Source organism: Podarcis muralis, chromosome 1, assembly GCF_964188315.1.
Source record: "Podarcis muralis chromosome 1, rPodMur119.hap1.1, whole genome shotgun sequence".
In the NCBI taxonomy this organism is placed as follows: Eukaryota; Metazoa; Chordata; class Lepidosauria; order Squamata; family Lacertidae; genus Podarcis; species Podarcis muralis.
The window spans coordinates 14,378,884-14,404,252 of record NC_135655.1 but is presented as its reverse complement, the minus strand read 5'-3'; the positions used below and the strand labels follow the sequence as shown (position 1 = coordinate 14,404,252).

The following is a 25,369-nucleotide window of genomic DNA, read 5'->3' as shown; positions in this document are numbered from 1 at the left end:
TAACCCTAAAACTGCAAGCGTGTCAGTTGCTGTTCCGTAATGGTGGGAGTTAAATTTAGCTTGGATATGTTTGCGGAAAAGTCAATTCTGGCAACTATTTTCATTGATTTTCTGCTCTACTTATGTCAGTTGTGGCCACAGTTCCCACATGTCAGTTTCAAGCTATGGGGGGGGGGACCACCCTTCTGCATGACCCCCCACAACAAATGCTTGAGGGGAAAAGCATATATTGAACTGTTTAAAAACACAGACTAACAACATGTATATAAAAGCAAGCAAGATTGGAGTGTTTATATGTATGTTTCCCAAGTTGGTTTGTTTTTAGATCTAACCAGGAATTTTACTATATAGGGAACCTTTTTGTTTGTTCACAAAAATTCTGTAGGCTGCCATGTGCTGTGGTAATCAGACTTATCAAATCTGCAATCCACTTTTTAACCCCACACTGCAGCATAGGACTTGTGGTTAATTTCCACCTCATGCCCCCCCCTTTAGGTATTTTTTACTTTAGGATGACTAAAAGCAGAGAAGATCAGAGCTCTTAAATTTGTTACACGGTGGAAGTGCTGCATCGTTCTTACACAACTATTAACAGTAGTGAGTGCTGTCCTTGATTTTTCTTTCCCTGCCTCTCATTGAAAAAGCAAATAGTGGTGTCCATTGTTTTGTGATTTGCCTTAGACCAGAGTGCATCCTATGTGCTGAAGACCAATGTTATAAATAAGAGTGCAGGAAAGGCTGTTTAATTTTTCCCTTTTTTACTGTTGAGTTTTCATTTCAGAGAGTAAATGACTTACTTTGGAAAAGATTGCATGTCTGCTGACCACAGAACAATCTCCCCTTCCCCTTTGCTATTGCTTTTCACAATAATAATAATAATTTATTATTTATACCCTGCCCATCTGGCTGGGTTTCCCCAGCCACTCTGGGTGGCTTCCAACAAAATATTAAAATACAGTAGTCCATCAAACATTAAAAGCTTCCCTAAACAGGGCTGCCTTCAGATGTCTTCTAAAAGTCTGGTTGTTGTTCCCTAACATAATAATTTATTATTTATACAGCGATTTCATTTTAAAAATATTGCAAACTGAAGTTTGCTACCATACATGCTTATAGGAACATTATGAACAGCATACTTCGGACATCTCATTAAAAAGGTCTACTCTACAGTATGGATTGGGTTAGGAAGGTTCTTTTACACAACATGGTTAGCTAGCAAAACAGTAGAAAGAGGCTGACATTCTAATTAATTCTAAGGACTGTAAATTATATGCAAGTTGTAACAGGTTTAACATTCTGAATTTGCAGCAATGGGGCTGGAGTGGTGTAAAATTCTGTGATTTCTTCAGAGTTGTTGAATCTTGCTGAAAGCTGGTAACCGAGGGACATCGGAGGCAACCTTGGGAAGAGAGGGAAATTTAACTTGATGGGTAGTAATAGGGAAGATTCCAAATTCTGTGGGAGAAAGTTGGAAACATGCCCTGTGTGTTCTTGTCAACGTAACTAGATACAGTCGGGATCTCCTCTTTGTCTGTTTTGCCTGAGTTGTCGCCAGGTGCTGCAAAGTGCATGGAGCAATTTGTATTCCAAACGTCGGCCAGCTGCTCCTGTTGAGCCTCTCTCTCCAGATTGGTTAGGAACTCCTTTAAAACTTGCTTGAATATGTACACAATTTCCCAAGGTAAAACGTCATTTTCTGCCAGAACCTCACGGAATCTAGAAAGAAGAGGGGGGGGGGACCCAAACAACCTGAAATCTAAGGTTGCTTCCAGACAACTTAAAAAAAAAAAAAAATTAAATTGAGCATTCATTTTGATTCCTTTGCTGGGTATTGCATGGAAAGGAATTTCCAGTAGATTTTCCCTATCACTTATTGCAAAAGTCTGATGTTTCGGGGAAGTGGTTTTGTTGCCTGATACCTATACAGGAACAACCTGAATTTGCTGGTATGTGCCTATTGCTTCTATCTCTTTTGTTTTTGGTGGCAGCAGAGAAAGGTGTTCTGTCCTTTTTGTGGTTGCTTTCTAAAGACACCATCAAGAAACAGAGTAATACATATTGATGTCATACAACAGTGGAAGCTATTCTGCTCCCCCTTCCCATATTAAGCCGTCTGAGCAAGTTGATTCAAACTGACGTTGCCCTCCAGTCTTTTACTGGGCTCAAAAAGAGAGCATAGGATTGTTCTGATTTTCTTTTTTGAATTCCTATACACTGCCTGTGGGTGGAAAGTTGTATGTATAGAATTAGGAATGTTTTAATCGAGAGCTTTTAATAGGCTGCTTTTGTGAGTCGCACATGTTAGCTTTACCAACATGCGCATGAATTTGGATTGCGACTCACTAGTTTCACAACCACAACGATAGCAAGCAAATTTTAAGCTATACACACTGGGGAAAAGGGTAGTTCATACATATCATGTCTCGCAAAAATAGTGCATGCACCTGATTTTTAAATAATAAAGACCTTTTAATAGCCATTGAATTTGCATAGCGAAGCTAAAGTTTTGTTTCTAGAAGGCTTTAGCATTGACTTTTTATTCATCACATTCAGGGAGCAGATAAACATTGAAAGCTACATCAACCTGCATTTAACTTGTACAGTTAAATTTGCCAAAATCGCTCCTATGTGCACTTAGCTTGAGGTGACCCATTGAACTTGGAGGGACTTCGGAATAAGCTAAAGCTAGAGTCCAGAGCATACTTGCAGTGAACCATGTAACCACACTGAGGACTATCTACCTGGGGTTTACTTTCCAGAAGCATTATTAAGATGAAACTGCAAGGAAAGGTCTTTACAGTACTTGATTTTTTGCAGACGTTTATGTGACGCTAGGTCAATAAAACGGTGTTACCTGCTGAGAATGATTCCAGTTTGGCACGGTTGGATTTGGGAGCAAAGGACTTCAAGCTGTCTTTGTTCAGTTGCTGGGATAGTTATCTGAGGAGTTTGCTGGCTCTTCAGCCAGTTGTAATCCACACTAGTTTTCTGAACTTTTTGTTCATTTTCTATCTCCTGTATCAGGCGCTCGCGTTCCTTGAGGTGCCATTTCAGTTCCCTCAGGAGGGTCTTGGTCACAACTTCTGAGCCAGGATACTGTCCGGTCTTATAGGAATAGTTTTTTGGCCATTTCATCCAGCCAAAGAATGGCATTTTGGCAGCTGATTTAAAAAGATGAGAGAGAAGGTTCTTCCTTCAGGTTTGTTCAGTGCAGTTACAACATTCGTAAATTACCACACAATCTGACACATAGAGGTGGCAGTCCTATACACACTTTACCTGGGAGCAAGGCCCATTGAACTCAGTGGGCCTTGTACCTGAGTAGACATCTATAGGATCACACTATTTGGTAACAATCTGGACATATAAGCTTGCTCCCCCTTTAAAACCAATTGGACTCAGACATGTTTGGATTGGGTCAGATTATGCTGTGTGTGTGTGTTTATGTGTAAGCTTTTTGCACTATATGAACTAAGCAAAGCCCAAAAAACTTCACAAATGTGATCTTTTAAAACACAGAGATAGAAAAGTTTTTCCACTGAATTTAATGGTTCCAGTCACTAAGATATGCATGTACATAACATGAATACATACACACATGTGGATGCCTACAGTTTACTAAACTCTTAGAAATCTGGAAGTCCAGATCACTACCCTTCCCTTGCAAGACATTGGGCGTTTCTATATCCTTGTTTGTTTCGTTTTTAGTCAATACAATTTCTAAAGTCAATACAACTACAGTACTGTGCTTTTAATTTTCATTTTGTAAGTTTTGAGTGAAATGACTCACCTACTTACTGTTCTTATTGAAAGGCGTATCTTCCCCCGATGTGGCTGTGTGTGAGTTTTGCTCGACGTGAAGGCTGTTTATTCCAGCATCGTTCCCTTTTACAGGCAGTTGCACATTCTGTAAAAAAGCAGACAAGCATTCCTCACTCTACCCACTTGAGAAAGGAGCACTGAAGATGGCACATTCATCTTTTTGCATCCTTTTCCAGCTTCTGAGGTTGCTTAATTTGCTTCTTCTTACATTAGAGAGAGCCTGTGCACTTGGATGTGGATCCTTCCAAAATTCTTCTCCCAAAGTCCATTCAGGGCTTCTGCCTTTTAGACAGTTTTGTCTTGAGCAGTAGTTGATCTGTTGTGTGAGCTTTGTTTTGTTTTAAAAAATAAAGGCAAGGACGAGGATTTCAGAAGCTTGTTACAGCTGTGATATGCATCCAAAGTTATTGTCGGTAGCTGGATGAACAACGATGGTCTGAAGTCATGCCAGATGTGCTTCTAGCTAAAGTTAAGACTGTCGGTCGGATGATGCGATGCTTGGATGTGCATAGCTGTAGGTCACAGTTTGGCGCTCTATTTCTATGCCTGTAGTGCTCTAAAAATAACCACGTTGCTTTCGTTGTCGAACTAAACTTTCAGGCCATTTTGATGCTGGATTCCCCCCCCCCCCCTCTTTTGTCCCCTCCTGTTAGACTTGTGGTAGAGGAAGAGGAGGACAGGTCAGAGCAGCTGCTCTGTTTTACCTATCCACAGTTAACACACATATATAACAAACCAATACAGCCTTGCGATAGCTCATCTCAACTGGATATGTGCCAGTTGAGGGCTACTTGCACGGCCGCATACAGAGAGAGATTCCTAGTCTATACTTCCCCTGATTAAATTAATCTCTTAGTATTTGCGTAGTTCTTATTTATAGTCCGCAGCTGTTAACGGTTTTGTGGGGTTTTTTTTTTTTTAACATGATGAAGGTATTTAAAGAAGCAGCTTGCTTTGCTAGCACCTCCAATAAGCCATGAGAAACTTGGTTTTGAAAAATAAAAATCCTGGCTAGGATTTGGAAGAAAATGCAGGTATCCTGGCCTAGGATAAGGCAGTCTTCAGTATCTCCACCTATCTCAGTGTTGTCTTCTCTGCTTGGCAGTGGTCTTCCAGATCTCAAGCATAGAGAGATCTATCTTATCCTTGGCTTACCTGTTTTGTTCAAAAGGGGATGCCCGGAAACCTGTGAGCCTTCTGCGTCCAAAACACGATCTTAACTGTTGAACAATGGCCCCCTCCAAGAAACCTAGATCCCTGGCTCTTTTAAGAAACAATACCCAGGTCTTACTGCAGACTTTTCTCCTCCATTATGTGAATATGACTTCTTCCTTAGTCTGCCTTTGCTGACTGGCTGATTGGGGAGGGGAGAAATACCCCCTTTCAAGATTCATTATATGTGGTGTTCGTGCAAAAAGTCTTAAACGGCCGTTTTGCCAAACCTTTTATTTCATTTCCTACCATAAACCTGAACAGAAAGTGTAGAATACAAGTCTGTTCTGTTTTTCCCTCCCGCTGCTGTAATTTCCAGTGACAATATTCTCTTTTATAAGTGTTGGTCTCTCCCAGCCAGCCCCCTTCCCCCTCCGTTGTGTTGTATTGAACTGCTTCGTGTGGTAGAACGGCCATGCAGATCTGGCCTGGATGTCATGCAATATAAAGGGTGACGTGTGTGGCTGTTATTAAAGCCGATGTTACTTATATGTTGGAAAAATTCAGGTGTCAGTATTAATCATCCTCAATAGGGAGGCTTTCACATTGCATTGTGTTTGGGGCAGTACAAAAAATAAAACCCACAAAAAACGGGGAAGAGACTGGACTTGCAGTGGCACAGCCGCCTTTGCAAAATTTCCGACGGAATTAAAATGTTCCCTGGCAACTTTTCTCCAGCGGATTTGTCAGGTCCCTGCACTATTTTTTATTTTTATTTTTGTAAAAACAAAAAACAAAAAACAAAAAAAAAACCGTACTGCAGCTACAAAGTTCTTTAAAAAAACAACAACACAACAAACCCACCTTGTTACACATTCCCTTGGAGAATGCGATTCTTCTGTAAAAGGACTGAGTAAATTCTGTAACCTGTACGTTTGGTGAGCAATCTGCTGGAGATATTAGGCTTGCTTAAAATGTCTATAGTGTGGGTAGAAATTGTAAATGTCTGGCATTCCTCCCCCCACCGATGGCTGGATGCAGCAAAGCAAAGCTCAGGTAGGAATTTAGTTTGACAGACCTGCTGTGTTGGCATAAGTGCTAATGCTTCCATGGAAAAACTGGATTCTCTTCTCCACACACCCCTATGCATTTTCATAGGTAGGTAGTTTATTTGTGCTAACTAATGTGCTAACTAATAATGAAATAATTAATAATATTAATAACTAATAATGAAATAATATAGTTGTGTGAATTCAAAGGGCTGGATACTCCCTTTGCACCTCACGTTCCCAAAAGTGATCCTGGTGTGACACCCAGACTGTTATACCATACTGGCTTTTGGGTGATTTAGCACCCTTTTTTTGTGGGGAGGGGTGGGTAAAATAGCTGTAATCTCTTTTTGTAATGGCCCTGTTGCCATGCGGTCACAACCAGGAGGACGTTACTGAAAGTGACTCTCTGCTGTGCAACGATACTCTGCTAAGTTTGCTTGTGCTACTTGGTCCCGAAGCGAACAGACAAAAAGTTCTGAAATCTGCAGAGCAGGCAGATTTAAACCTCCTACGATTTTGTTGTCCCTTCCTTGTTTCAGATAAAGTGATGCTCTCTTGTAGCACGTTATGAAGAAAACAGCTCTGCTTGATCTCAGCTGGCAAATGACTCATGGCCTGAAGTATTAACTTAAGATTTCTTTATTTTTTTTATCTGGAGCAGTAAGTAGAGCTGGCCTCCTTACTTACATAAGGCTTCCTTTTCTCTCTTTGTTGCTTTTTAAAGACATATATGCTATATTAACTGTACTAGTTGGAGGCTTTTAATTAGTATTCATTATAGTTGCGGAGGCACCATCACTTGGTGGTAGAATCTGCGCCTAGAAAGCCATTGTGGTCTAGTGGTTAGAGCGTTGGACTAGGACCTGGGAGGCTGGGGTTCAACTCTGCACTCAGCAGTGAAGCTCACAGGGTGACCTTGGGCCAGTCACTTGTCTCTCAGGCTAACCTACCTCACTGAGTTGTTGTGTAGGAATCTAATTTCTCCTTGGAGGAGAAAGTGAGAGATAAAAGCAGCCATTAAATAATAGTAGCCATTAAATAGAAGTATTCAGAAGGTCCCATATTCAGTTGGCAGCATCAATTGTTATTAATAATAATAATAATAATAATAATAAATTTTATTTTTATGCCACGCATCTGACTGGATTGCTCCAGCCTCACTGGGTGGCCCCCAACAGAATAGTAAAAACACAATAAAACATCTAACATTAAAGATCTCCCTCTGCATTCAGATGTCATCTAAAAGTTCTTTATTTCTTTGTGGAAAGGAGCAGGCTGCAGAGTCAGACCTTGTCTGCTTAAGACAAGGCCTGCAACTGTTGCTGGCTTTTGTTCCTTCTCAGGCCAGCGGGCATATTTCAATTTTTTATTTATAGGCAGCGACCGTTCTAGGTACGTCCGATATATGTTGTGACCGTGCACAAGCGCATTGCTCTGTACCTGAAAAATCACAAAAAGGGGGTGGATGGGTGGAACTGGGTGTTTGCAGGCTTTTTCAATGGCGTTTGGAATATATGCAATTCTACTTAAACACGCAATGCCTTGGAACATAACCCCCTGGTAAATTGAGAGTTGTCTGTATTACATTTGAATAGCACCCTTGATTTGTAGAGCTCAGGGTGGCTCAAAACAGAAGCAAGGCAGATAAAAACACAAAAGGCATAATAAGAACGCAAAAGAGACCCCCCCCCCCACAGACTAATGAATGTTTTTCTGGGAAAATGCCACAAAATGGCCGCCGTGGTGGGTGTTGCGTAATTCTAAATCGGTAGGCAAAAAGGCACCTACATCAGCCACCACCCAATTCATTCCCCGAGAGAAGCTCTTTGTATCTCTTTGTTCAAAAAGGGAGGGATGGTGCGTTCCCCATTCTGGCATCCCTTTGAAATGGGAGCATGCGTAGGATAATAATAATAATAATAATAATAATAATAATAATAATAATAATAATAATAATAAATTTATTATTTATACCCCGCCCATCTGGCTGGGCCTCCCCAGCCACTCTGGGCGGCTTCCATAGAAACCAAAAATACAGTAAAATATCACACGTTAAAAACTTCCCTGAACAGGGCTGCCTTAAGATGTCTTCTGAATGTCAGGTAGTTGTTTATTGCTTTGACATCTGCTGGAAGGGCGTTCCACAGGGCGGGTGCCACTACCGAGAAGGCCCTCTGCCTGGTTCCCTGTAGCTTTGCTTCTCGCAATGAGGGAACCGCTAGGAGAGGCCAGAGCAAACAGGCTCTCACATACATCGTATTTTGGAGGGAATTATTTGCTGAGACCTTTAGCAGGCACACATGGGAGGTGATTGCAGGGATACGGGCCCCTGTGTCTGCTGTGTTGGCAACCCCTGGCCTAGGTTCCTGGAGAGCTGCTGCCAGTCAGAGTAGGCTGTATTGGACTGTTTTGAAAAGAAGCATCCTGGGCTATAAGACAACTTCCAGTGTTGTGAGGCACTAGGGTGGTGGCACTAGGTAGAAGTTGGACATAAAGTTCTATGGACCAGATGTGCCTTCTTAAGCAATTTTAAATAGCTTTGGAAGCTGGGGAAAGTCACAGAAAATTGTGGTTCGATTTGAAGGGGATGGGGGCACAGGATAAAAAAAGGGACTCTTGCCTGGATTTTGGGCAAGGCTGGCCTGAGATGTGTTGCTGTCTGCGACAGGGCATCGATTGCTCCCCCAAGTTAAAGTGCATAATAGGCTTTGCACTGGAGGCAGAAATTGTCCTTCCTGGGCAGTAAAAAAAACACAAAACCACTTTAAAAATTGGGCTGCAGTTTTATTTATTTCCAGTGTAGAGAGCCGTTTTCATCATGCGTGGTCCCAGCGGTTTACAAAGCAATCAATAAAGCAATCTGTCAGTCAAAATCAGGCATAGGCAAACTTGGCCTTCCAGATGTTTTGGGACTACAACTCCCATCATCCCTGACCACTGGTCCTGTTAGTTAGGAATGATGGGAGTTGTAATCCCAAAAACATCTAGAGGGCCGAGTTTGCCTATGCCTGGTCAAAATAGTACAGTGTATGAAACCCCAAAAGCACAGGCTCAGAGCTAAATTGGCACTGTACTGCTGCAATAGCACAACGCTCAGATTGCATTGTTAAGAAGGGTGTTTCCCAGTGTCCTATTTATCAGGCTTTTGTGACTATTTGTGATCGTGATGGTATCAGGGTGGTCATACATGATCCCACTTTTAGTGCTGTTTGTTCCTGGAAGAGTTTTAGGGCAGTCACACTGCTTCATTTCCAATCAGTGTGTATCCCGTATCTTCTTGCTGAAATCCCGTAACCTTTTATAGGTCTGGTGTTACGTACAACTGCAACAGAGGGGTGAAGTCGTTAAGTTTTTATTATACAGTCACCAGCGTTTTTTACTCAAGAGAAACCATCAGCAGTTTCTTCTGTGGTCTTTCTAGGTGCGATCTAAACCACTGGTGGTCGGTGGCCTGTGAATTTTAAGACTCACTGGACTAATTATTAATGGAGGCATTAAAACTCTTCAGTACAATTCCTATGTCAGAATGACCCCTAGTAGTCATATTTAGGGCTTATGATTGACATGTCTTGGCTATGTGCTGGAGCTGCTTTGGGCACCCAGCTGAAAGCCTGGACATGACAGCTGACTGACAAGGTTAAGTTGATGGCCATCTCATTTGTAGGGGGTGGGGGTGGGTTGCAGGCTTTATAATGTACAAATGTGAGCTTGCCCTTCAAGAGAACTCTTTAACTGCCAAGGGGTACTCTTTCTATATATTTTTCACATTCAGAAGCGAAGCAAGGGGTGTGCACCTGAGTTGTGATGGATTTCTCTCTTCCCCCTCCCTCCTCAAAACAAACCTTCACTTAAATGATGCTGTGGTCTTTTCCAAGGAAAAAATGAGAATGGTAGGCAAGACTCAACCGATAAACTAAGGCAGTGTTTCCCAACCGGTGTTCCGCGGCACACCAGTGTGCCGTGAGACCTTGCCTGGTGTGCCGTGGGAGGGAGGCGGGAGAGGCGGGGCGGCGGCGGCATCTCCTGCTGGATGCAAATCCAAACATGGCGGGCGCCTCCCTCGCTCCTTTGTAGGCGGACCATCGAGAGAGAAAGAAAAGGAGGCGAAAGAGCGAGAGAAGGCGCCTGCGCGGAAAGAGGAGCGAGCAGTGCGCCTGCGCGCCGCGGCGCCCGAGATCGCTTCTCCCCACCGCCCCTTGCTTCAAAAGAGGTCCGGGGACAGCGGGAAGCGCTTCGCGCTGCCCCCGGACCTCTTTTGAAGCAAGGGTTTGCGGGGAGATCGCTTCTCCCGGTGCTCCGAAGCGGGGCGGGGGGGCGGCAACCTGCAGCGCGGAGCGCGGGGCGCCCTTTGGAGGACGCCCCGTGCTTCGCGCAGCTGTCCGCAAGCCTTGGGCGCCTGGGGGAACCCCCCCGGCGCGCAAGGCTTGCGGGCGGCAGCCTGGAGCGCGGGGCGCCCTTTGGAGGACGCCCCGTGCTTCGCGCAGCTGTCCGCAAGCCTTGGGCGCCTGGGGGAACCCCCCCCCGGCGCGCAAGGCTTGCGGGCGGCAGCCTGCAGCGCGGAGCGCGGGGCGCCCTTTGGAGGACGCCCCGTGCTTCGCGCAGCTGTCCGCAAGCCTTGGGCGCCTGGGGGAACTCCCCCCCCCGGCGCGCAAGGCTTGCGGGCGGCAGCCTGGAGCGCGGGGCGCCCTTTGGAGGACGCCCCGTGCTTCGCGCAGCTGTCCGCAAGCCTTGGGCGCCTGGGGGAACCCCCCCCCCTGGCGCGCAAGGCTTGCGGGCGGCAGCCTGCAGCGCGGGGCGCCCTTTGGAGGACGCCCCGTGCTTCGTGCAGCTGTCCGCAAGCCTTGGGCGCCTGGGGGAACCCCCCCCGGCGCGCAAGGCTTGCGGGCGGCAGCCTGCAGCGCGGGGCGCCCTTTGGAGGACGCCCCGTGCTTCGCGCAGCTGTCCGCAAGCCTTGGGCGCCTGGGGGAACTCCCCCCCCGGCGCGCAAGGCTTGCGGGCGGCAGCCTGGAGCGCAGGGCGCCCTTTGGAGGACGCCCCGTGCTTCGCGCAGCTGTCCGCAAGCCTTGGGCGCCTGGGGGAACTCCCCCCCCCCGGCGCGCAAGGCTTGCGGCGGCAGCCTGCAGCGCGGAGCGCGGGGCGTCCTTCGGAGGACGCCCCGTTCTTCGCGCAGCTGTCCGCAAGCCTTGCGCGCCCAGGGGAACTCCCCCCCCCCGCGTGCACGGCTTGCGGGCGGCAGCCAGCAGCGCGGAGCACGGGGCGCCCTCCGTAGGAGGCTGCGGAGGGTGGCGCGGAGCTGCCCGCGCTCCAGGGCTTCTTGCAGCTCCGCGCCACCCCCGGATCCCGGCTCGAAGCCGCGCGGGGCTGCGGAGGGTGGCACGGAGCTGCCTGCGCTCCAGGGCTTCTTGCAGCTCCGCGCCACCCCCCGGATCCCGGCGCGAAGCCGCGCGGGGCTGCGGAGGGTGGTGCGGAGCTGCCTGCGCTCCAGGGCTTCTTGCAGCTCTGCGCCACCCCCCGGATCCCGGTGCGAAGCCGCGCGGGGCTCCGGAGGGTGGCGCGGAGCTACCTGGGCTCCAGGGCTTCCTGCAGCTCTGCACCACCCTCTGGATCCTGGCGCGAAGCTGCGCAGGGCTCCGGAGGGTGGTGCGGAGCTGCCTGCGCTCCAGGGCTTCTTGCAGCTCCGCGCCACCCCCCGGATCCGAGCGCGAAGCCGCACGGGGCTCTGGAGGGTAGCGCAGAGCTGCCTGCATCCCGAAGCCTGGTGCGCGCTGAAGAGCGCCCCCGGGCTTCACGCACCTCTCCGCAAGCCTGGGGAGACCAGTGTGGCTCCCTAGGCTTGCGGATATCAGGCTGTTCTGGGGGCTGGGGTCGGGGGAAGCTTGGGCTTCCCCCGCGCCTGCCCCGTGCCTGGGGAGGGAAAAATTTTTTTTTCTTTATTCTCCCCCCAAAAAATTAGGTGCGTCTTATGGGGCGGTGCGTCCTATGGGGCGAAAAATACGGTAGTCAATATAGGCACAGAGTTAAATTTTTTAACATTTTCTAATGGTGGTGTGCCTCGAGATTTTTTTCATGAAACAAGTGTGCCTTTGCCCAAAAAAGGTTGGGAAACACTGAACTAAGGTCAGAATTTTGTGAAATAAGATGGCTGTGAGATCAGGGAATACCGAAAGTTATTCTGGGCCTAGAAGAAGTGACTGAGCAGGTTGAATGCAAGGCCTGTAAGCTGTACACCTTTTGTACGTAGCTTGTATAGTTAGCACTGAACACCCCTCCCCTTTTGGGTTAAGAATTTAGATTTTATTCTGCGGTTCTACATAGTCTTCAATATTTATAACTGTTAAGCCCGAAGCTTTGAAATTCTGAAAAGGTACGCGTCATGCTAGTTAATGCAGTGGCGCATTAAGGTTTTTGAATTAATGAGTTTTCCATTCCCCCCTTTCCTTTCCCGAATCAGCCTATTTCGGTAGCTGAATTCAAGCGTCTTCCAGTTTTGAATGCCACCTTGTCTACTAAAGGAAAGGCCACAGCCCCTGTGAATGTCGCTGCCGTTTACATCGGATGAAAACTCTTTTTAGCGAGTATTATTATTAATAATAATAATTAATAATAATAATGTAATAGCAGGCCTGTTGGATCACACTAAAGCAGGGGTAGGCAACCTAAGGCCCGGGGGCTGGATGCGGCCCAATCGCCTTCTCAGTCCAGCCCGCGGACGGTCCGGGAATCAGCGTGTTTTTACATGAGTAGAATGTGTCCTTTTGTTTAAAATGCATCTCTGGGTTATTTGTGGGGCATAGGAATTCGTTCACCCCCCCCCCCCCAATATAGTCCAGCCCCTCCACAAGGTCTGAGGGACAGTGGACCGGCCCCCTGCTGAAAAAGTTTGCTGACCCCTGTACTAATACATACTATTTCCCACAGTGACCAGCCAGAAGACTTGGGAAGGCAACAGACTTTGAATGCTTTAACGGAGGCCTAGATTAATTTCATGGATGATAAGGTTTTCAGTGGCCAATAGCTAAGACAGGTGTGTACTTCTGCCAATGTCAGAGGTGGCATTTGTCACTGAATATCAGTTTTTAGGGAAGGTTGTTGGGGAGAATGCTGTTCCTTTCAGGTTTCCTGTTGGGGCATCTGGTTGGTCACCGTGAGGACAGGAATCTGAACTGGATAGGACCTTGGCCTGATCCAGCAGGAGTCTTCTTCATTTAGGAGCACAAGAGCATTCTCCTGTGTTCTCCAGTGGCGGATGGTTCAGAGACCTGCTGCCATTGCCATGTCTGGTACATGGTGTTTTCTTCTTCTTCTGGTGGAACCCAGTTCCGGCATCTTTTCTTGGCCCCTGCCTTGCGCTGCCGCCACCTTCGCCATCCTCCCTGCCTTGAGCGTTCGCGCCCCGGAGCATGGGGAGTTATGGTGATCCCAGTGGGAGATCTGATGTTCCTAGGCTGCTGCAACCCTGTGTAGCACCACCAGGTGTTCTTTACCGAAGAAGGCAACAAGATGCAGTTGCAGAATAATCGATGCTGAAAGAGTGAATGTTTTACCAATCAGAAACAGTGAGAGGCGGGCGTTTGGGGTGGGTGGGGGCTCTTTCAGGAAGAGCATCAGGAGCCAATCAAGAAAGGAAGCTGGTGGCTAGTAGGCTAAAGTAAGGCAAGCGTGGGCAACACCATTTCAGCGTACTGTGTTGATCATCCTTTTCGCGATGCGCCGATTTGAGGGGCGAAACAATCTGAATCTCCCTATAAGATGGTATAGCCCAGCATCTAGTCATGTGATTTTGGTTTCAAGATGGCGGCGACGTTGGCGCCTATGGCGGTGAGCTCTGGCACTTCTTTTTCTGGAAAACGTTACTAGTACACATTTAAAGTAGTAGTAGTAGTGATGATGATGATAATAATAATAATATAATATTTATGCCCCACCCACCTGGTTGAGTTTCCCCAGCTACTCTGCGTGGCTTACAGCATGTAAAAAATGACTTCATAAAACATTATAAAAGTCAGATAGTTGTTTATTTCCTTGACATCTGATGGGGGGGGGCGTTCCACAGGGCAGGCGCCATGACCGAGAAGGCCCTCAGCCTGCGCACCAGATGGAGCTGATAAACAGCTGCCCTGGACACAGAATCGACCTGTGCCTCCATGGACAGCTGTGAGTCCAAAATGACTCCAGGCTGCATACCTGCTCCTTCAGGGGTACAGTTGCCCCGCTCAGGATCAGGGAGTCTTCCACACCCCCCCCGCCCCCATCCCCCCAAAACAGTACTTCTGTCTTGTCAGGATTCAACCTCAATCTGTTAGATGCCATCCATCCTCCAACTGCCTCCAGGCACTCACACAGGGCCTTCACTGGTTCCGATTTGAAAGAGAGGTAGAGCTGGGTATCATCCGCATACTGATGAACACCCAGCCCAAACCTCCTGATGATCTCACCCAGCGGCTGCATGTAGATGTTAAAAAGCATGGAGGAGAGGTCAGAACCCTGAGGCACCTCAGTCACCCCCCAACACCAAAGTAAATTAAAAGGAAAACGACATTTTGCCTCTTTGTCTCTGGCTCCCCCTACTGTTGAACTTCCGCCCAATCAGTCTCAATAGGCACCTGCTTCCATGGCAGGTAAGTGCACCTCAGTGTAAGCTTGGGGAAGGGCAAATTTGACACGGGGCATCCACTTTCAGCAGTGACCTCACACTGCGCATAACATTGTCGTTCAGCCCTTCGCCAGCTATAACTGAAGCAGCTGTGAGGGATGAGGAAGACACTGGTGCTGGAATGGGGGCAGTGTTTGTAAGAGCATCCATACAGATGAAAGCACAACCTCTGGGTTGATTGATGCTGGCATCAGTATTAAGTAAAACCCCTAGTCTCTTGCTAACAAAAACATTGATGTAGGGATGGAGAATTGGGTATTAAAGTGGAAAAATAAGGGCCTCAGAAATATCCAGGCTTGTGGAAGATGGGATGCTGTCACAAGTGCTTGCGTTCAGAGTTACGATTTCCAGTGGCTTTGGTACATCTTACTACTTCCACTTAAATTCCCATTGTTCATGTGCTGCCTTAGCACCCTGTCACTTGGTATTATCGAGAGCATTATAGGTCAAGACCAGCCATCTTGTATGTTGAAAATTCCGTGTTAGAATAGCTAGTCCCACGACATGTTTTTATATTTTAACTTCTGGCGATTAATGGATTTGGTGTAGGTTTTCGTTCAGTCTTCATTTGGTGGGGGGGACCATGTACTGTATAATGAGATAAGACTCCAATGTCTCTATTCAGACCAGGTCTCTCCATGGTTTTAATTCAGCAACTTCTCTTTCCAGTCCATTTCTGAAATTCTTTTGTAATAAGACAGCTACTTTTTACTATGTTAGTTGCTTTTCTTAAAAGCTAACTCAAAGTGACCTACATTAAAATCAGTTAAAAGCAACAATGAAAACTTTAAAAAAAATAAAAACGAAGGACTGAAAACACAGTTAAACCAAAAGGCAGGGCTACAAGTCTTGCCCTGCTAAAAGAGGCCACAATGCCATCCTTCAAATTAAGGGCTAAGAGTCTGGGCGAAAAGAAAAGCCTTTGCCTGGTGCCTGAGACTGGACAAAGATGGCTCCAGGTGTGCCTCCCCATGGAGAGTTTTCACAAGCAGGAGACCACCACTGAAACCCCCCCTTTTTTGTTGCCATCCTCCAAACCTCACATGAAGGGGGAACATGAAGAGGGGCCTCCACAGGGTCTAGGTTGGTTCATGTGGGGAGACACTGTCCTTGCAGATAAGGCTTTATAGGTAAAAACTAGTGCCAGAATTGGTGTTAATATGTTCCAACTATCCTGCCTCCATAATATGTCAGCTGCAGTTTCCATACTGTCTTCAAAGGCAGCTCAACATGTAAATGCCTTGCAGTAGTCCAGCCTAGACATTACCAGAGCATGGACAGCAGAGGTTAGGCTTCTTCTGTCCACGTAGGGCAGGGGTCAGCAAACTTTTCCAGCGGGGGGCCGGTCCACTGTCCCTCAGACCTTGTGGGGTGCTGGACTATATTTTGAGAAAAAAATGAATGCATTCCTGTGCCCCACAAATAACCCAGAGATTCATTTTAAATAAAAGGACACATTCTACTCATGTAAAAACACCAGGCAGGCCCCACAAATAACCCAGAGATGCATTTTAAATAAAAGGACACATTCTACTCATGTAAAAACGCCCTGATTCACAGACTGTCCGCGGGCCAGATTGAGAAGGCGATTGGGCCAGATCCGGCCCCCGCGCCTTAGTTTGCCTACCCATGACGTAGGGGCACAGCTGGAGCCACAAGTGGGAGCCACTGAGCTCACTTGAATCTGGATCCTACAAGCTACGTACCTGCTCCTTCGGGAGGAGTGTAACCCCATCTTGAGCAGGCTGCCTCCCATCCATCTGGTCTAGGGAACAACCAGCACGCCAGTCTTGTCTGGATTAAGCTTTCGTTGATTGGCTCTCCAACTTCTTCCACAACAACTTCTTGCAGTGAGGTTGTTTCAGAGCCGCAAAGTCTTCCAGCTTTTGGATGGGAAATCGTTAAAGATAATAGAAATGCTTCATATACTGGGATGCTCCCTGTTTTTCATTGTGTGCAGTGGTGTAGTGGTTAAGAGCGGTAGTCTCGTAATCTGGGGAACCGGGTTCGCTTCCCTGCTCCTCCACATGCAGCTGCTGGGTGACCTTGCGCTAGTCACACTTCTTTGAAGTCTCTCAGCCCCACTCACCTCACAGAGTGTTTGTTGTGGGGGAGGAAGGGAAAGGAGAATGTTAGCCGTTTTGAGACTCCTTAAAGGGAGTGAAAGGCGGGATATCAAATCCAAACTCCTCCTCTTCTTCTTCTTCTTGTATAGCATAATAAAAATTGTAACACAGATGTTTAAGAAACATGAGCGTTATAGCTATGTCATTTCTAATATCCCTCTCTTCACTTTTGAGATATGTGTGATGTATATATGTGAAATATGTACATATTTATGTGTCTCTGTGATTTCCTTTGTATGGGTTCAGTTTTCTCCCCCCCCCCCCCCCATTTTGCTGGCATTGGCTCACAACCTTTTCTGAGGTCATTTCATAGCTTTAAGTCAGGGAAGACCTTTTGAAATCCCTGAATTAATTTAAAGCCTAACGTGTTATTGTGGGAGTATATTTAGTACAAATGTGCCAATTATTTTTAGTGTTAAATGGTGTTTCCCTCCCAGTAATTCCTCTGAAGGGACAAGCTGGCATTCCTTTTGTTAATTTGATGTTATTTTTGTGGTTAGTGCTTAATAGCTATTTCTTGATACCAGCAAGCAAGCAGGCATGGGGAAAAAAATAGCCTGAAGAGTTGCTTGGAAATAGTTTTAAAGCCCTTGGATTTTTGAAAAAGCCCAGCCCACTCAGCAAAACTCATTGGGTTAAACAAATGCTTCCTTACTATTGTATCATTTACGCCAGGATAGAAAAGAATTGAAAACTTACTTTTATCTTCACATAGGGTTGGCCTAAGGCATCATGCTGTCTGAGGCAGAAAGGCAAAATATGTCCAAGACTGTTCAGGTTATTATGATACCTGAGGTATCATGACTTTAAAAATATGATGATGTTTATTATACAGTGGTACCTCGGGTTAAGTACTTAATTCGTTCCGGAGGTCCGTACTTAACCTGAAACTGTTCTTAACCTGAAGCACCACTTTAGCTAATGGGGCCTCCTGCTGCTGCTGCGCTGCCGGAGCACGATTTCTGTTCTCATCCTGAAGCAAAGTTCTTAACCTGAAGCACTATTTCTGGGTTAGCGGAGTCTGTAACCTGAAGCGTATGTAACCTGAAGTGTATGTAACCCGAGCTACCACTGTAATAATGATTGATTGCATGTAATTTCATCGTCCTTTTATGACAGTTGAAAATCACCTCAGTCTGCCTAATGGTAGGACCGGCCCTGTGGTGCACCTTGGAGCTCAGTGTGTGACTGAGGGACCAAACTTGGTCCAGTGAGCATCCCCAGTTGCCATTTACAACTTGCTGCATCCTTCTCCATCACTTAACAGGAGTGCCTCATTTCATATCACTTCTAATTTGTATGCCACCTTTCTATATTACTATGCACAGGCTGGAACTGGTCTGGGACCGAAATAATAAATTCATTCATTCATTACTATGCACAAGGCAGTTTACAGCAACAAAGAACACACATCTTATAATAATTTGACCCAATATAAAAAGTCACCATAAAACATAACTTTAAAATGTAACCACTTATATCAAACAAAGCAATCTTTAATAATCTATTAGAATATAATAGTATTAGAATATAATAGTACCATCTACAGTGGTAACTTGGTAGTTGAATGCCTTAGTTGTTGAACAAATTGGCACCCGAAAGTCGCAAGTGAGTGTTACGGTTTGTGAACATTTTTTGGCAGCCAAACATCCGACGCAGCTTCCATGGCTTCCAATTGGCTGCAGGAAGCTCCTGCGGCCAATTGGAAGCCGTGCCTTGGTTTTCGAACCATTTTTGGGAGTCGAACGGACTCCTGGAATGGATTAAAATTGAGAACCAAGGTACAAGTGTCCTCTCAAAGCATCGGCAAATAATTAAACAGAAATCACTCTTTACAATTACAATGAGTAACTACTAAACGATCGATAAAAACAACTGCAAGTCACAACACATAAGATGCCACAGTACATACAAAACCATGTAGAAGGATCAAATTGCGAGACAAAAGACACACAACTTGTAAAACTTTTTTAAAAATAAAGGTTTCTTTGAGTTTATGAAATAAGAGTGAGACTGTATTTTGTCTTCCCACCTGACAGAGCTCGACAGAGTGCTGGAGTTGAATATGTTGAAAGATACAGACAACTGGAGTCCGATGAACTCGATGCCTCAGACAGCAGTTGGCCTCCCTGTGAACCAGGTAAAAAAATAAATCTTAACTTTAAAGGCACCTTAGGCAGCCATGCGTAAATTGTGAGAAGGGATTGTGAGATGCTGCATTTGGTAGAGGCTGGATTAAGATCACGTATGTGAACTTGAAGTGGTGCCTAGCTGGAGTGTGTTTGTGTATATGCGCAACACTTGTGCACAAGAGTCAACAGGAGGAACTGAGTGCATATTTTCCTAGACTGAAAATGCGCAATGTTCTCAGAGTTGCTGGATTGCATTCTGCATTGTCCCTGGCTATTAACCATGTTAGCTGGGGCTTGATAGCTCAGTTAGTTAGAGCATGGTGCTGATAACGCCAAGGTTGCAGGTTCAATCTCTGTCTAGGACAGATGCATATTCCTGCATTGCAGGGGGTTGGACTAGATGATCCTCGGGGTCCCTTCAAACGCTATGATTCTGTGATAGTCTGGTCCCAACAACACCTGGAGCACATCAGATTGGCTATCCCTTCCCTACTGTTAAGTGCAGGCACCCCCAAACTCGGCCCTCCAGATGTTTTGGGACTACAACTCCCATCATCCCTATCTAACAGGACCAGTGATCAGGGATGATGGGAATTGTAGTCACAAAACATCTGGAGGGCTGGGTTTGGGGGTGCCTGGTTAAGTGTCTTCAACAGTAATTTGGGGGCAGGCAGAGTGCAGTGCTCCTTCATCATTTGCCACCCAACAGATGAACTATCTTGCATTCTGTCCAAGCATCACGTCTGCAGAAGGCCAGTTTTCTCTGGACCACGCTTCGCCACCAGCTGACCCATCACCATTGAAACTGTTATGAGGGTTTTCCTTGGGCCAAAGGAAGGGATGTAGCAACAGTTTTGGAAGCGTAGGAGGAATGATTCTCCCTTCATCCCAAGTCCATTGGAATTCTCCTGATCCCGCTCCTGAAGCAATCACAGTTGCTTATCTTTGGCATGGAGGAGGAACTTATATGCTTTCCATGGCCCACAGAACCTTTGGGACAGTTGGTTCAGTCCACAGAATCTTGAGGGCAGTTGGTTTGGTCTCCCCTTTTGTCTTTCTGCAAAGGCAAGAGGATTCTATGTTAGAAACGCCCCTTCCCTTCCTGAACCCTCAACTTCACCCATAATAACTTCACTCACAGCGGCAAACTTAGCAGAACTTGACAAGAGGTCTCAGCCCCTACCCTGAGCAAAGGTTTGGGGGCCCACCGGCTTAACCCCCCCACCTTCTTATAATGCTACCCACTTTGCTGTGTCACAGTTCACAAGAGGGTGAGTGTTGCACTTCTGTGTGAAGAAAAAAAATGTGTTCCATGGCAACCATTTGTGCTGTGGAGAAATTCGTACTGGACGCCAGTATTAAGCCCGTAAAGGCCCAGTGTCAACATATCCTCTATAGATCCTACTTAGAGCTTGGAAACAACATGAAATCCATGATCCTGGGTGTCACCAACAAACTTCTAGGCACCTGGCAGTGAATCTCTTTGGATTTTTCCAATGCTGCCAGAACCATTTTCTCCTAGCAGCTTAAAATATCTTCCAGCATTGGTCAAATCATGCAGAGCTGTTGATGTTTCCATACTGACATCTCTGAATTTGCCAGAGGGTGGGTAGCCAGCAAGCATTGTACTGTTGTGACAGAATGCTGTAGTGTACATGAGTTTTCCCAAGGATTATATTTAGAAGAATCCTGGCCAGAAAACCTTATTACAAGGAGGAGAAGTGTATTACTGCTCATTAGGGGCACAATCTAGCTGAAGTAAATCACCTTTAAATGGCATTGACCTCGGTGGAAGGGGGCTGATTGTTAAGACTAGTTGCATTTATATAAAGCTTTGGAATCACAGAATCATAAAATTGTAGCATTGGGAGGGACCCTAAGGGTTATCTAGTCCAACCCTCTGCAATGCAGGAATCTCAAAGCCTACATGGCAGATGGCCGCCCAATCTGGGCAACAGCACAGTGGCCCAAGTTGCACATTCATGTCAGCAGTGAAATACAGGAAGTCTTTAAAGGTAAAGGACCCCTGACAGTTAAGTCCAGTCACGAACTACTCTGGGGTTGCGGCTCTCATCTCGCTTTACTGGCCGAGGGAGGTGACGTTTGTGCACAGACAGTTTTTCCGGGTCATGTGACCAGCATGACTAAGCCGCTTCTGGAGAACCAGAGCAGCGCACGAAAACACTGTTTACCTTCCCGCCGGAGCAGTACCTATTTATCTACTTGCACTTTGACATGCTTTCGAACTGCTAGGTTGGCAGGAGCAGGGACCGAGCCACAGGAGCTCACCCCGTTGCGGGGATTCGAACCGCCGACCTTCTGATCGGCAAGCCTTAGGCTCAGTATTTCCTGTTAACATCCTGTAACAGTCTGGTGTGTGCCCTCAGCTTTCTCATCTCAGCAGAGAAGAGGTTAGGAAGTGGTTTACTTCCGAGTGAATTGTTGCCAACTCCCAATTTCTCTTTCTGTCTTTGAAGCTATGGAGAATCTCAGACATGGGACCATGACTGGTTGAGGGAGAGATATTTTTTTTAGTAAGCCTTCAGGTCTTCCCATAAACAAGGACTTGCTCTGGGCCTCCTTAGAAGCTTAGCTGCATGGACAATAGCTGAATGGTGTAAACATGACCACTCTCTGATTCTTTGAGTTTTATTCTTCCTTTGCTGTGTTTCACAAGAGAGAGGTTACCACAGCATGGACAAAAGAAAAAAGTTAGGCTATCCCTGTCCAGATAAGGGCACTGCTGGGCCACCAGCCGAATCTGATGGATGTATGGTTGAAGTATTAAACTGAAGTGTGGTTGTCCAAGCTGGGCTGTTGCCCTCTTCTAAGTTAGGGACCAGACTGCTGCATTCCGGCTGATTCCAGACAGTGGCTCTTCTGTTGTAAACTGCAAGCGGAATTTCAGTTCAGTTTGTACACGATCGATATTTTACATCGTTTCATCCACACCAGGGTGTCATGTAGCATCTGTGGGTGGGGCTATTTGAGGCTCAGCAAATATTCATTATAATACTTGCGGAGGATAGCCATTTTAGGACTCAGTTTTTGGGTTTTTTAAATATTACTATTGTTGTTGTTGTTATTTACATTTCTATTCTTGCGCTTCCTCCCAGAGGAGCCCAGGGCAGCCAAAACGTTAAATCAATAATATTTAAAAATAAAAACATGTTTCAAACTTTTAAAAACAATGAAACCACCTAAGAACATGAGAACAAGTGAAAACATTTTAAACAGTTAGTCACCTACCCTCACAGATAATAGTTTCAAGTTGCCAAGAACAATATGGCCTGACAAGATGTCTCGGGAAGTGTGCTGTCTCCCCGGGGCTAAGATCCAAGATGTAACTGAACGACTGCAAGGAATCATAAAACCCACTGACAAATACCCCTTCCTCTTGGTTCATGTGGGAACCAATGACACTGCAAGCAATAGCCTCCAGAAGATCAAAAGAGATTACGAGGCTCTGGGCAGGAAATTGAAGCAATTAAATGCACAAATTGTCATCTCATCTGTCCTCCCAGTTGAACGACGTGGCCCAGGGAGAGAGGGAAAAATAGTGGAAGTGAACAACTGGCTTCGCAAATGGTGCAAACAGGAACGGTTTGGATTCTTAGATCACGGAATGCAGTTTCTTGAAGATGGACTTCTGGCAAGCGATGGGCTGCACCTCACAACGGTTGGGAGGAATGTTTTTGCAAAAAATCTCAGAAACCTCATCAGGAGGGCTTTAAACTGACTAATGTGGGGGAGGGAGACAGTGCTCCTGAAGGTAGGAGTCTATCAATTGATGAAGATGATCATCCAAATGTCATAGACCGAATGGAGCAAAGAGCATGCAGACCTAGTGGTGGGAGGAGAAAATCCTTAAATAAGAGACACGGGGGAATGATTAATGGACTTCAATGTCTGTACACTAATGCGCAAAGCATGGGAAATAAACAAGATGAGCTTGAGCTCCTGGTACAGCAAACTAAATATGACATAATAGGAATCACTGAAACAGACCAGACAAGAAAGGAGGAGGAGTGGCGTTATATGTCAGGGATGTGTATACCTGTGAAGAGATCCAAGATTTAGAACCTCAAAGCCAAAGTGAGAGCATTTGGGTCAAAATTAAGGGAGAGAAGAATAACAGTGACCTCATTGTGGGAGTTTACTATAGATCCCCAAGCCAAACGGAGGACATAGATGATGCCTTCCTGGAACAGATGGCCAAGCATGCAAAAGGAAGGGAGATAGTAGTAATGGGGGACTTCAATTACCCGGATATTTGTTGGATGTCAAACTCAGCCAAGAGCATAAGGTCAAACAGATTCCTCACTGCCCTTGCAGACAACTTCATTGTCCAGAAAGTGGGAGAAGCAACAAGAGGAACAGCCATTTTAGATCTGGTCCTAACCAATGTTGATGACCTGGTTAGTGGGGTAGAAGTGGAAGGATCATTAGGCGCGAGTGATCATGCTCTTCTGAAGTTTACTATACAGCGGAAAGGAGCAGCCAAGCATACTAGGACTCAATTTCTCGACTTTAAGAAAGCCGACTTCATAAAGCTTAGGGAAGTGCTGGGTGAGATCCCATGGACAGTAATACTAAAAGGAAAGGGAGTTCAAGATGGCTGGGAGTTTGTTAAGAGGGAGATAGTAAAAGCACAACTTCAGGCAATACCAATGAGACGGAAACATGGAAGGTGCCTAAAGAAGCCAGGGTGGCTATCTAAAGAACTTTTAACTGAGTTAAGATTAAAAAAGGATGTGTACAAAAAATGGAAAAGCGGGGAAACCACCAAAGAGGAATTCAAACAAATAGCCAGCACGTGTAGACACAAAGTCAGAAAAGCTAAAGCACAAAATGAACTCAGGCTTGCTAGAGAGGTTAAAAGCAACAAAAAAGGCTTTTATGGGTATGTTCGTAGCAAAAGGAAGAACAAAGAAACCGTGGGGTCACTCAGAGGAGAAGATGGTGAAATGCAAACAGGGGACACAGAAAGGGCTGAACTCCTCAATGCCTTCTTTGCCTCAGTCTTCTCCGATAAAGAAAACAATGCCCGACCTGAAGAATTTGGAGCAAATGATTCAGCAGAGGAAACACAGCCCAGAATAACTAAGGAGATAGTACAAGAATACTTGGCTAGTCTAGATGTATTCAAGTCTCCAGGGCCAGATGAACTGCATCCAAGAGTATTAAAAGAACTGGCAGATGTGATTTCAGAACCACTGGCAGTCATCTTTGAGAATTCCTGGAGAACAGGCGAAGTCCCGGCAGACTGGAGGAGGGCAAATGTTGTCCCTATTTTCAAAAAGGGGAAAAGAGAGGACCCAAATAATTACCGCCCAGTCAGTCTGACATCAATACCAGGGAAGATTCTGGAGCAGATCATTAAGCAAACAGTCTGTGAGCACCTAGAAAGGAATGCTGTGATCACCAATAGTCAGCATGGATTTCTGAAAAATAAGTCATGTCAGACTAACCTGATCTCGTTTTTTGACAGAATTACAAGCCTGGTAGATGAAGGGAACGCAGTGGATGTAGTCTACCTTGATTTCAGCAAGGCATTTGACAAGGTGCCCCATGATATTCTTGTAAAGAAGCTGGTAAAATGCGGTCTTGACTATGCTACCACTCAGTGGATTTGTAACTGGCTGACTGACCGAACCCAAAGGGTGCTCATCAATGGTTCCTCTTCATCCTGGAGAAGAGTGACTAGTGGGGTGCCACAGGGTTCTGTCTTGGGCCCGGTCTTATTCAACATCTTTATCAACGACTTGGATGATGGACTCAAGGGCATCCTGATCAAATTTGCAGATGACACCAAACTGGGAGGGGTGGCTAACACCCCAGAGGACAGGATCACACTTCAAAACGACCTTGACAGATTAGAGAACTGGGCCAAAACAAACAAGATGAATTTTAACAGGGAGAAATGTAAAGTATTGCACTTGGGCAAAAAAAATGAGAGGCACAAATACAAGATGGGTGACACCTGGCTTGAGAGCAGTACATGTGAAAAGGATCTAGGAGTCTTGGTTGACCACAAACTTGACATGAGCCAACAGTGTGACGCGGCAGCTAAAAAAGCCAATGTAATTCTGGGCCTCATCAATAGGAGTATAGCATCTAGATCAAGGGAAGTAATAGTGCCACTGTATTCTGCTCTGGTCAGACCTCACCTGGAGTACTGTGTCCAGTTCTGGGCACCACAGTTCAAGAAGGACACTGACAAACTGGAACGTGTCCAGAGGAGGGCAACCAAAATGGTCAAAGGCCTGGAAATGATGCCTTATGAGGAACGGCTAAGGGAGCTGGGCATGTTTAGCCTGGAGAAGAGGAGGTTAAGGGGTGATATGATAGTCATGTTCAAATATATAAAAGGATGTCACATAGAGGAGGAAGAAAGGCTGTTTTCTGCTGCTCCAGAGAAGCGGACACGGA

General features: G+C 46.0%; 2 protein-coding genes across 6 annotated transcripts in view; one reads left to right on the top strand and one right to left on the bottom strand.

The window, feature by feature from the left end:
* TDRD9 (tudor domain containing 9) overlaps positions 1-25,369 on the top strand; it is a 100,791-nt gene that overhangs the window by 4,367 nt on the left and 71,055 nt on the right. For 2 of the 3 annotated variants that reach the window (XM_077923595.1, XM_077923581.1), the window contains exon 2: positions 18,845-18,945. In XM_077923595.1, the coding sequence (XP_077779721.1) occupies positions 18,845-18,945 (101 nt within the window). Of the gene's footprint in view, positions 1-13,685; positions 13,845-18,844; positions 18,946-25,369 lie in introns of those variants that run through there. The other variant, XM_077923588.1, reaches the window with a different exon arrangement.
* Positions 742-4,559, bottom strand: RD3L (RD3 like). 3 transcript variants are annotated; one of them, XM_077923636.1, is made up of 4 exons: positions 4,031-4,559; positions 3,791-3,907; positions 2,855-3,161; positions 742-1,716 (listed from the first exon to the last, which is right to left on the bottom strand). In XM_077923636.1, exons 3-4 carry the CDS (start codon positions 3,151-3,153, stop codon positions 1,419-1,421), a joined length of 597 nt encoding a protein of 198 aa, XP_077779762.1. In that variant the 5' UTR covers positions 3,154-3,161; positions 3,791-3,907; positions 4,031-4,559; the 3' UTR covers positions 742-1,418. The 3 variants fall into 3 exon arrangements, with proteins under 3 accessions (XP_077779762.1, XP_077779768.1, XP_028606329.1); XM_077923642.1 differs by having other exon boundaries at positions 3,799-3,907; positions 4,031-4,162; XM_028750496.2 differs by having other exon boundaries at positions 3,791-4,559.